This window comes from Cryphonectria parasitica (assembly GCF_011745365.1).
Source record: "Cryphonectria parasitica EP155 unplaced genomic scaffold M406scaffold_6, whole genome shotgun sequence".
NCBI classification, from domain to species: Eukaryota; Fungi; Ascomycota; class Sordariomycetes; order Diaporthales; family Cryphonectriaceae; genus Cryphonectria; species Cryphonectria parasitica.
In genome coordinates this window covers 1,326,095-1,337,078 of record NW_024468914.1, presented here as the reverse complement: position 1 = coordinate 1,337,078, position 10,984 = coordinate 1,326,095, and the positions used below count along the sequence as shown (strand labels likewise).

Sequence of the window (10,984 nt, the reverse complement as noted above, 5' to 3'; positions counted from 1 at the left end):
ATGGCATGCTTGTTTGTCTGCAGACCTGCGAAATTGTGGCCCTGAGATAATCTTGAACCGCAGGGTTGGCTACAAAGTACTTACCCACAGACCAACCGACGTACTCAGGTACTTAATTACGCAGTAGGAAAATGTAGCATATACGTTGGGGTCCTGTGGAAGGCACGATTCTCATGTCACAGGCTGGCGAACACAGGAATACTGTCATTGATGGCAACTGCCAGCCGTTGCTATTCCTTTCCAACCCCCCCCCCCCCACCGGCCTTCCTCCCTCGGCCATGGACCTTGAAGCTTCGTTCCCTTCTCAGACTCTAGACCGTCTATCATAATGTACTTCCAGATCACCACACGAGGAGTCCCAGTCCATGTCCAGCAAATGTCCAAGCCCAAGCTGCTGCTAATGACAGCAAAGGCGTATCCTCATGCAAAAACTAGTAATCGCCTCTCTATCCGACCACAAACACCGTCGAGTCCTCGATCGCGCTCTTGATTTGGTCTGCGGGTGGAATGGAGTCAGTCAGCCAGCCAAACCAGTACAAAGCATCAAAGACCGCGCGCAAAGATACCAGACTTACCCCTCATCCCTCCCAATGCCTCAGACGACATGGCATAGTTCGACAATGTGGCGTAAATACTCGTCAGCCCCTGCTGCAGCCTGATGAGAAGGTTCTTGACAGCCGCAGGCCTTGGATCAATTTGCTGCTGGTTCTGCTGTTGATGTGCTCCGACTCCGCCTACACTGAGCCTCATCGCCTCACTACCACCAAGACCCACCGTGGCCCCTCCTACTCCCTCGACTACCCCAGGAGCGGCATTCGGAGAATACAGTGCCCGAGTCTTCTGGTGAACCATAAGCAGCGCATAAGCACACTGCATAGCACAGCACGCAAAAGAAGGCATCGTACGTGGACACACCGTCCCCGACGTCGGCGACAGGAACACAGGCGGGCCTTGCGGCTGCTGTGCGCCTGTAGGAATCGGGTACGGGAGCTCCTCAAACGCGCGAGAAATATCGAGCGCGCACTTGAGGCAGGTTCGGGCGGACTGGTGGCTGCTGAAGGGAAAGGGATTAGTTGCTGGGTAGGGTGGTGACGGCTGTTGTTGTTGTTGTTGTTGTTGTTGTTGGGTGGTGGTGACAGTAGCGGTGGTGATAGTGGTACCGTCTGAAGAGGTTGGAGACAACCCTGCTGAAAGCGAGCTGCCACTCGGCGTGGTCACAGTTCCAGTCGTGCTCGCCGCGTAGGGCGTGACGAAAGTACTGCAGGAGCACGCAGGCCACTGTCGTGGCTCGTCGCCGCCACTGTTGCTACTGCTGCTGCTCGAGTTGAAGGGCTTCAAATCGCAGTGTTTGCGCGAGAAGACAGGAATGTCAAAGAAGGCACAATAGCGGTGGACTTTGATCCTTGCACTGGTGTGGTAGTGACGTATGTCAGTCTTACCTGCGAGACACTGGGGCCCTGTGTGGCTGGCTCGGTGGCAAGGGAGGACAATACAACTATCTCGAGGCACATACCTATTCAGCTTGATGGATGCCATGCACCTCAGCGACCGGGCCACAACCCCCTCGGCGGGATCGACAGGTGATGTCGTCGTGGACGGCAGCAGCCAGCCTTCGCTACGGGCTAGGAGCGGCGCGAGGAGGGCTTCAAGCTCTCTCATCCTCTCAAAGATGGGTTTCATGTCGGCGTTCTCTTTGAGAGCCTTGTTGAGCTCTATGACAAACTGCGTCGCGGCTAGGATTGCACGCTGGGCTTGCATGAAGACAGTGAACGCCTATGAAGGAAGGATTGGTGAGTTTATTTGTGTCTCTATGGTTGCCCAAAGATGTCTGCACTGGGGACTGCTCACCTCAGGATCGGCGAGAAAGGTTGGGAACTCGGCCGTGTAGCTGGGCGAGAGCACCAGGAACGATGGTTTCTGCTGCAGCCTGTCAGGGTCAAGATCATGCGCGCGCTGTTGCTGAGACAAGATCTCACCGTGTTGCTGACGATGGAGCCCTGCGCGACGCACACGTACTAAGAGAGGAAAAAAGAAAAGCAGAGGAGAGTTAGTTTCGTATGGCAGGGCGAAAGCAACGAGTGGTAGGGCCGACATACACTCATCCACCAGGCTCGCCGTCTCGCCTCAGTGAACTCGTCCCGCACCGTACACGAGTGCAGAGACAGGTCCATCGCAGACATGAGCGCCTGCCCCGCCCGGTTCTGCATCTTCTTGAGGTTCCCACGCTGTGCATACTCGTAGATGCTCAGCACGCACAGAGCCACAATCCTCTCGAGCTCCAGGGGAACCTGTGGGTGCAGTGGCCTCCGAAAAGGCTGTTTGGGCTCTTCGCTGAGCGCCCTGGGGGGTTCGATGGACGAATCCGGGATCTCCTCGTCGCTCTCAATGGTCTCGAAGGCAGACTGGGCGAGGAACTGGGCGTACTTCCTCCGGAACAGCTGCGACTCGTGCGTCTGGGGGTGAGGATCCTCGGGGCACGGTATGAGGGCGAGGACGGCCGAGATGGCAAGCGTCACGGCCGAGGAAGGCTCGTAGGCCCCCTCGAAGAGGTCGAGTTGGTCTTGCAAACGGGGCACAGGCCGATCAACAGGAATGCTAAACGGCGGCGGTAGGATCGGGAGGAAAGGGTGTATGAAGACGTAGTACGCTTCAAGTCTGGTGGAGGCGGTCAGCCAGGCATCATCCCAGAACGACACCTTTGGGGCCGGGTTTTCTCACATTGCTGCGTCGCTCTGGTAGGTTCTCACCATGGGCGCGACATGAGCCGGCGTCTCCGTCCCGGAAACATCCGACGCAAAGCCGCCGCCGCCGCCGACAGTGGGGTCCATGCCGTTCAGAAACAGGCTGTCGAAGATGAAGTCGCTGTCCGGGACCCAGTCTTGGAGCTGCTTCAGGCCGGCTCCCGGGTCGATGTAGTCCTGTATCGATATGGCTGTTTCCAAGCCAGTCTGTCAACACAGTCTTCGGGGAATCCCATCCCAAAGGATAGAGCGGGCTGCCAGAAGAACTCACGAGCCCGGGGTGCATCAGCTGGTTCCTGTGACAACACGGTGAAGACGTCGCTGGGTATTTGGTTCGGGTCTTCGTCCGTCACGTCCGTCACGTCCATCTCTGGCCGTGGCTTCTTCCGGGGTCGTGGGCCGCCCCGCCGACTGGGGAGGTAGACACATTCTCGGTTTCTATTCTGACACTGCAAAAAGGGAGAGATACAGTGGAGGAGAGAGATACACTTAGAGATGACCAACTTGGATGGAATGGATTGATGAGTGAAAAAGGGGGAAGAAGGAGGACACACCCTCTACCTAGGAGGTAAGGAGGGCCCTTTATGTGTGTGTGTGTGTGTGTGTGTGTGTGTGTGTGTGTATAGAGGCTCACGTACAGTTGCACATGGTTTCCCGCCATCGCAGCGGGTCCGAGCAGCTCGGCTTCACACATCATCGTCAGCAGCCGCGGCAGTACCAACAACAAAACAAGACAGGATTCGTCTCTCTCTCTACTCTTTCTCCTCCCTTTGTACGCACACGCACATCTCGAGTGAGGGAAGAGAGAGACGAGGGATTGGCGAGTGGGACGGGGGTCGATGGACCGAATCTTAGTCAGATGGGCATCGGCAACATCAACAGGTCTGCATGTGAGAAGGCGGCGCAGGAACCACACGTGTTGATGTGACATGACGTACCAGGAAAGACAGGCCGACTTGACGGGGGGCGCAGCAAACTTCCTCTTGCTCACTCCACCGTGTCCACCTGCACCCGGGGCCGGAGCGGATTCCGGAGGCACGCTCGGCGCAGCAGGCCCCGTCATGGCTGATAAGGCCGTCGGGGCGGATAGCTTGAGCACGATTGTTAGTGTTGGGAGAGCCGACGGGTGGCGACGAGCGGCCCAAGTGGGCTTAGAAGGGGATGAATGTTACAGGCCGTGGACGGCGCTGTTCCGGAAGCTGACTTGGAGAGAGAGAGGAGATTTTTGTCGGAGGCTCTGAACAGGTGGCAAAGTGGGTCGACGGCATGGATGGTAATAGACGGAGAAAAGTGAGACGGGATCAAGAAATTATAGATGAGCAGCGAGATTCACAGCAGAGCAAGTAGGAGATAAGATAGACAGACAGAGACGGCTGAGTAATGGATCCTTTCTCATACAAGGTTCGGGGGGGGCGGGAGTGAAGGGAAAACACTCATCATTATTACAGTTACTCACAAAGTGTTTTCTTGTCCCCTGTCTGTCTAATGTGATAGTATGTGTGCTGTACAGAATAGCACCAATACCAGCCAAGAAGAATCAAATGCAGACACCACACCACCAGCGCGCAGAAAGAGAGGACCAATTGGCTACGACCAATCCTCAGCTCATCGGAAAGGCCCTGTTCCGGCTGTGGCTGGCGGAGGTATCTTGAACCGCCAGTACCGACTCAGCGCTGCTCCAGTGGGGCCACGACAGTATTCCACAGCGCCTCTCACTCGTAAATTACAGTAGGAAACCCCCTGACTGCGAATTGCTTTTGCTGTGCAAGTAGTCACTGTACATGAAGGTCAGGGGGGTTTAGGATAGCGTCCGTTCCCTATCTATATGAGAGGGATCATAAGTACTACATATGAACCATGGGAGCCATTGAGGTCAAGGCGTTTCTTCTGTCTCAAGTTCCTCGGTTATACAGCCCACATCCACCTCCTTGTTCCCGCCAAGTCGATGTTACATGGCGCTCTTTCAGCGCGCGGTGATCCATCTCGTGTGCACACCCACCCACACGAGTGAGATTTTACTGCTGTAACATGCATGATTTGGGTGCAGCAAACCGCGAGAGGACGGGCACCGGTTCTTTCTTCGCTGCATCACACTGTGTGATGTAACTGTAGTCTGCTTGGGCATACAGGATAAAGGTTTTAGTGTTCGTATTGAGTCCGTTCAATTTACATGCTACAAATAGAGTAATGACAACCATAACTATAAGACGAGGAGGAAATATGATCAGTTAACCCCCCCCCCCCGGGGGGGCTACTCTGACGCCTTGTTTTTGCCCTGTTCACGAGTGGGGGTTGCTGGTTAATTACAGTACTGCCGTAGTACTCCATGTAAGCACATCCTGAGCGCTCGCATCCTCCCACTATAGAGCACCAGACCGTTTTTCTTTTCTTTTCTTGGTGGTCGTACCACTGTGTCGCCTATTCACATGAACATGGCATATTTTACAAGATGATGAGTTTGCGCACATGATCATGATGGGCACCTAATCATATCGATAATTGTCAAGATGGCGAAACAGTACCCAAGAAAGTATACATTGCAAGCGACTTGGGTCGAGGTGTAGATGAAGGCTATATTATCTGTTCCATTGCGATGCAAAAGTGATGTGAGTAAAGAATCAAGCAAGGGTGAGCAAAACCTAATGAAATACATCAAAACTTATTGTCTCAAGGGATGCATTCACCCTTCATTGGAATGAATTCACCGACCACCTACACACTTCATTCGATAAACAAATGACCTTCAGTTCATACATGGGCTTGCTGACACAACCATGCAGGTACTCCATATTCATCATTGTAACGGTTAGCATGTATACAACGGCTGACCAACCCCCGGTAGCCCAATGTCGCCGAAGGGGGTTGGTTGTAAAGCCATCTTACGAATTGCTTCCTCATCATATCTTTTAGATCCGACCCTTGATTGCTTTCTCCCCCTCACTCACACACACCTTTACGCCCATTCTGCAGTCTCTCTCTCTCTCTCCAGCCCGCCCTCCCACCTCAAGCTTTCTGAAACGAGAACACAAGTCCTACTGGTATCATCTTGTGTAGTCCACAGTACAAGCAAGTCACAACATCGTAGGATCATCTCTCGTCACGGCAGCCCCCCCACACACACACAAAAAAAAAAAAAAAAAAAAAAAGGGAACCCATCACCACCATTACCACCACGACGACGAGAACTTGCTGTCGGCTCGGAAACCCGGCTATCATGCACAACGGCACCACCAACACCGGCGACGCCGTGGCCCCCGCCCCAGACAATGCCACGCTGCACCTCCCACGAATCCTCTGCCTGCACGGCGGCGGCACCAACCCACAGATCTTCTACATGCAGTGCCGGGCCATCTCGCACCACCTCAAGTCGCAGTTCCGCATGGTCTACCCGTGCGCGCCCTTCGCCTCCACACCGGGACCCGACGTGCTCAGCGTCTTTGCCGAGTACGGACCGTTCAAGCGCTGGCTGATGACGCCCGGCCCCAACGCTGTGGAGGAGTATCCCAAGGAGACCTGGGCGGCCATCGAGAGGCAGATCGGGGACGCCATGGACGCCGACGACAGGCTGGGCGCGACGGGCGAGTGGGTCGCCGTGCTGGGCTTCAGCCAGGGCGGGCGGGTCGCGGCCAGCATCCTGCTGCGGCAGCAGGAAAAGCCAGAGAGCCTGGGCCGCCTGCGCAGGTCCGAGAAGGGGTTCCGGTTCGGGGTCTTGATGGCTGGACGGGGCCCGCTGCTGCAGTACGATCCAGACAGGGCCTCGTGGCTGGACAAGGACGAGAGGTTTGACTACGAGAGTAATGACAGCGCCGGGAGGATCCTTCGTATACCGACGATTCATGTGCACGGCATGCAGGACCCGGGCTTGGGCTATCACCAGATCCTGCTGGAGGAGTGGTGCGATCCGAAGGCCACGACGCTGATCGAGTGGGAGGGGGATCACCGCTTGCCCATCAAGACGACCGATGTGAGGCCTGTGGTGGACAGGATCAGGGCTGCAGCCTCTCGTACGGGGGTTCAGTTCAAAGCGGTAGAAGGCCAGTGATGGCTTGTTGTGACTGGGCCAATATTAGAGACGCTTTCCAAGAAGAGAGAGAGAGAGAGAGAGAGAGAGAGAGAGAGAGAGAGAGAATATAAAAGGATGGCAAAGACACAGGTTCAACACTTTTGAGGAAGCATTTACAGACCATACAGAGAATAGTATTTAGAAGCAGCACAGTAACAGTATAGAAATCTCTCAGATCAGTGTTAAGTTGTGTGGACTTGCACAACGGAAGTTGTGGTCAGGTTTATACAGCGGCAAATCCTTCCATCATACACAGCCAGAAAGCCCTCCCTTCTTTCTCGGTTAGAATGGGGTTGAGAGAGAACAAAAAGTAGTACAAATTGATACGTGATGTTGTTGGCTCATTACTAATTTGACTTCACCAAGAAACGTCGCGGATAAACGGAGAAAATGATACTTCAACTGCTCGCTCCCCGCTTTCGTCATTTACTGCCACCTCAACAACGTATTGCTCCTCGACAATTCAACCACACGACATAAACCAAAGACCAGTCCCATCTCATTCGCGCATCATGGCCTCGTTTCCAACACTGCCACTGCCGGAAGACATACGACAGCGCCACATCGACCTTACAACCGAACCCACATGCGGGTTGAACATATTTGTCCTCGAAGCCGGAGATGCAAGCCACCCCCTGATTCTGCTGTTCCACGGATACCCAGAACTAGCCTACACCTGGCGCAAGGTTCTCCTCCCACTCGCATCAAAAGGCTTCCACGTTGTCGCCCCGGACTCGCGCGGTTATGGGCGCACCACAGGCTGGGACACGAGCTCCTACGCCCACGTTGACCTGTCCAAATTCACCCAGATGCAGCTCATTCTGGACAACATCGCGCTCATGAGGGCACTAGGTCATGAAGAGGCAGCCCTCGTGGTTGGCCACGACTTTGGCGCGACGGCTGCGAGTGCCTGCAGCCTGACGAGGCCGGATCTGTTCAAGGCTGCCGTCTTTGTGAGCCACGTTCCGACGGGGTCAGTCAGCCTGCCAGATCTGGGTCGCAGCTACACTGGTGTAGGAAAGCAGGCCGAGAGGGGCCGAGAAGACATCCATACAGCACTTGCGCGCCGCGAGAGGCCTCTTATGCATTATCAGTGGTACAACAGCACAGCTCGAGCGGCAGAGGACTGGAAAAATCCCTCACAGGGTCTCAAGGCGTTTCTCCGAGGCTATGTCCATCTGAAAAGCCACGTCTGGAAGGGAAACGAGGTCGATATTGGCCCCTTGAGAGCTTGGATAGCCGATCAGCTCGCGCGCATGCCAGGCTACTACATCATGCCACTGGGCGCAACGATGCCCGAGGTAGTAGAGGCTGATATGAAGGACGAGGATACGACGCTGACGGAGTCCTTCCTCAGCGATGCAGAGCTCGACGTGTACGTGCAGGAGTTCACGCGGACGGGGTTCCAGGGCATGTTGAACTGGTATCGAAGCGCGACGAGCCCCCAGAATGTCAACTCGCAGATGGCCGTCTTTGCGGGCTTGAACTTTCAGGTACCAGTGACTTATATTGGTGGCGTGGCTGACTGGGGTAATTACCAGCGTCCTGGTGCGCTTGAGGCGCTTCAGAGTGGCAAGACTGCGAGTGATTATAGGGGCACGAGGATCTTGCCTGGTGCAGGCCACTGGCCTCAGGTTGAGCTTCCTAATGCTTTGTGTGATGAGATTGTGAAGTTTTTGGCTGGCCAATGAATTAGCCATACTTCTGTATGTGTGCTGGTACAGAAGAACAAGGGACAATGCATGTACCATTGGCTCTTCTTAAATGCCATCAGAAATGTGACACAGGAAGGTATATAATCCGCATGCTGTGCACCTATTGCTCTCAATCTGCGAATCCCAGTCTCATTTCTTATTTACAGAAACCACCACCTACCTACATACTACCTGGAATAGGGCTGACCTTCATCATACTCGCTCGTGTAAGTCAAAGGCACCGCAGGATACTCGTCTGAGCCAAATGTTGAGTTCAGCATCACATCACCAACAACGCTCCCATCCTCAAGACGCGTCCACGTCTCGGTAGCATTCCCAAGAGTCTCCAGGCTGACGAGGATCTGGCGTGATCCCCTTGTCCACGACCCATAGCCTCCATACCCCGTGTGGCGACTGAAGCAAAGATCCAGCCCGTTCCCCGTGAGGCCCATAACCGCAAGATCCTCATCCCACTGGAAACACCAATCATTACCGTGGTCATGCCCACTGAACACGGCAATGAGGTTCTCGGTCTCCAGCAGGGCCTGCATGAACGGCACGTCCTGGCCGTCATATGTGTACACGGTCTCGGAAGAGCCCTCGCCGGACTGCACGCCTTGCTGCGACAGGGGCACATCGGCGTTGATGCCTGGTTCCTGCGTTGCATCGACGCCCGCGTCCTGGAAGGCGAGGAAAGCATCCACGGGGATGTGGACGAAGGCGAGGGAGGGTAGAGATGTTCCATACAGAGTGGTGAGCTGGGCCCTTGTTTCTTCGAACCACGAGACCACGCTGCTGCCGACCCAGTTTGGCTGGCTCACACTTGTGCCGTCCGCAGCGAGTTCTTGGTAGTAATTACTGAGGAGAAGGCTGTCAGTGGGACTCGTAGTGGCATGGAGGAGAGTCTTTGGGCCCACGTACCCGCCTCGACTATCAAAGAACCACAGGATCATGGCCGGAGTGACGGAGGTGTCGTTGTCGGCATAGACGGGAAGGTAGTAGTTTGAGATACCAGAGTCGTTGGCTTGTACCATGTTACCAGTCAAGCTATTTGCATACGTCTTTTCTCTGTCATAGATCTCTGTCCTGGACAGGTTGAAATCTGAGTCGTGATCTGTGAAGTAATTAGTTGATATTCTGTCAGTGGATCCAAACACGAAGACGAGAAGGATTAATAAAAGGATGTCGCTGTCTTACTGCCGTAAGTTGATGCCCACGGCAGACCTGCTTCTACCAGCGGCGCAACTATCTCATCCACATAGTCGGTCGAGTTTTCCTTGAATGTGTTCTCGCCGGTGATCAAGTCTCCATTGAGAATGACAAGCTGAGGCGTCTCGTTGTCCAACACGGTCTGCATCACCTCCAGGGTGTCGACATCCTGCAATGGTCCCCAGTCTGTATCCTCAGCTTCACCAAAGTGCAAGTCTTCAAAGATGGTGATTTGGAAAGTGCCGGCATCTGTGAATTGCAGGGCGGGCCAAGTAGCCGCGGCGCGTTGTGATAGGAGACTCATGAGTGCCAAAGATCGTGCGCCGCTGACGACCACCATTTTTGTTTCTACTGAACTGGATGAAGGGCGGCGCCTCTAAGCTGATACACAAGGTGTCACAACAGGTTTGGACGGTGAGTTCAAAGTTTTTTGTAGCCGTGTTCGTGTGTTGACTCGATTGTAGCTCGTGTAAGGTTGGCGTCGCACCCAATCAGTCACGCTGCAGCAAACACGTTGTGACGTTGGTTTAAATGAGGGGTGGAGCCATACATCGACCTGCCCCAACCAGTATTCCAGTAGCTCCGAGTAACCTAGGCATAATTCATTTCATATAAGTCATATGCTCCTTACTTAATTAGTGATACAATTGTACCCCGCAAAGTAAACAGTATGTCTTGAGTTGCTGGCGAGAAGTCCATTTGGCTATAATGGTAACAACCTATCATTATCGTAGGCTGGGCTGGTGTGACATCCTCCAATTCAGAGCTCACTTGAGTACAATTGAATGTAAGAGGTAATGAATTATATGTGCTTAGCCCAGGTCTACTATATTTAAATTACGATTCATCCATGAGGGAGAATTGACTGGGCCTTGCCAACCTGTAATGGACCCCACATCAACAGTCACCTCAATTATATGAGCAATGGAATCAGAAAAGATAACCATGAAGCACTCAGTTGTCTCTTACGCCCATGTTCATGTCAGCATCGGTGTAACACCACAAGACCGGCCGGAACCGCCCATAATTATTTACAATCCATATTTTCTGTCCGCATTTGCATCAATGGCATGTCTTCGGAGGCAGTGGTGTTGGCAATTACCCCAACGGTCTTTGGTGACCAAAGACCGGTCAGGCTGTCCCAGATACCGAGTCTCAGCCGCCCGAGAGCAATCACCGATGTGCGCTGCAACCAGTCTCACCCGTAACACCTAGCGGTTATCGAGGCCTATGAGAATTACCAAAACCCGATCGTGGGGTCTGTTGCATCTATGATG

At 54.0% G+C, this 10,984-nt stretch overlaps 4 protein-coding genes across 4 annotated transcripts; 2 read left to right on the top strand and 2 right to left on the bottom strand.

Moving 5' to 3' along the window:
• Positions 1-185: 185 nt before the first annotated feature.
• On the bottom strand, positions 186-3,889 carry M406DRAFT_347123 (uncharacterized protein). The gene is made up of 11 exons (XM_040922255.1): positions 3,680-3,889; positions 3,380-3,425; positions 3,013-3,190; positions 2,719-2,932; positions 2,097-2,655; positions 1,977-2,015; positions 1,849-1,917; positions 1,514-1,773; positions 790-1,408; positions 576-669; positions 186-496 (listed from the first exon to the last, which is right to left on the bottom strand). Exons 1-11 carry the CDS (start codon positions 3,802-3,804, stop codon positions 447-449), a joined length of 2,253 nt encoding a protein of 750 aa, XP_040774362.1. The 5' UTR covers positions 3,805-3,889; the 3' UTR covers positions 186-446.
• Positions 3,890-5,955: 2,066 nt separating this feature from the next.
• On the top strand, positions 5,956-7,039 carry M406DRAFT_293053 (alpha/beta-hydrolase; the record flags this gene model as incomplete). Its single annotated transcript, XM_040919066.1, has 1 exon — positions 5,956-7,039. The coding sequence occupies one exon, from the start codon at positions 5,956-5,958 to the stop codon at positions 6,781-6,783; it is 828 nt and encodes a 275-aa protein (XP_040774361.1). The 3' UTR covers positions 6,784-7,039.
• Positions 7,040-7,316: 277 nt separating this feature from the next.
• Positions 7,317-8,495, top strand: M406DRAFT_340981 (alpha/beta-hydrolase; the record flags this gene model as incomplete). The annotated part of the gene is made up of 2 exons (XM_040921611.1): positions 7,317-7,781; positions 7,830-8,495. 2 exons carry the CDS (start codon positions 7,317-7,319, stop codon positions 8,493-8,495), a joined length of 1,131 nt encoding a protein of 376 aa, XP_040774360.1.
• A 191-nt stretch (positions 8,496-8,686) lies between these two features.
• M406DRAFT_262757 (Metallo-dependent phosphatase) lies at positions 8,687-10,011 on the bottom strand (the record flags this gene model as incomplete). The annotated part of the gene is made up of 3 exons (XM_040917534.1): positions 8,687-9,356; positions 9,420-9,612; positions 9,696-10,011. 3 exons carry the CDS (start codon positions 10,009-10,011, stop codon positions 8,687-8,689), a joined length of 1,179 nt encoding a protein of 392 aa, XP_040774359.1.
• Positions 10,012-10,984: the final 973 nt, after the last annotated feature.

What these genes read in the sequence shown, in the direction of transcription:
- M406DRAFT_347123 (XM_040922255.1), bottom strand. Translation starts at nt 3,804, where the DNA reads ATGACGGGGCCTGCTGCGCCGAGCGTGCCTCCGGAATCCGCTCCGGCC. An exon ending in AAGTCGGCCTGTCTTTCCTG is followed by an intron (nt 3,426 to 3,679) that starts GTACGTCATGTC and finishes TGATGTGTGAAG; the next exon opens with CCGAGCTGCTCGGACCCGCT. An exon ending in GCGGGAAACCATGTGCAACT is followed by an intron (nt 3,191 to 3,379) that starts GTACGTGAGCCT and finishes CCCTTTTTGCAG; the next exon opens with TGTCAGAATAGAAACCGAGA.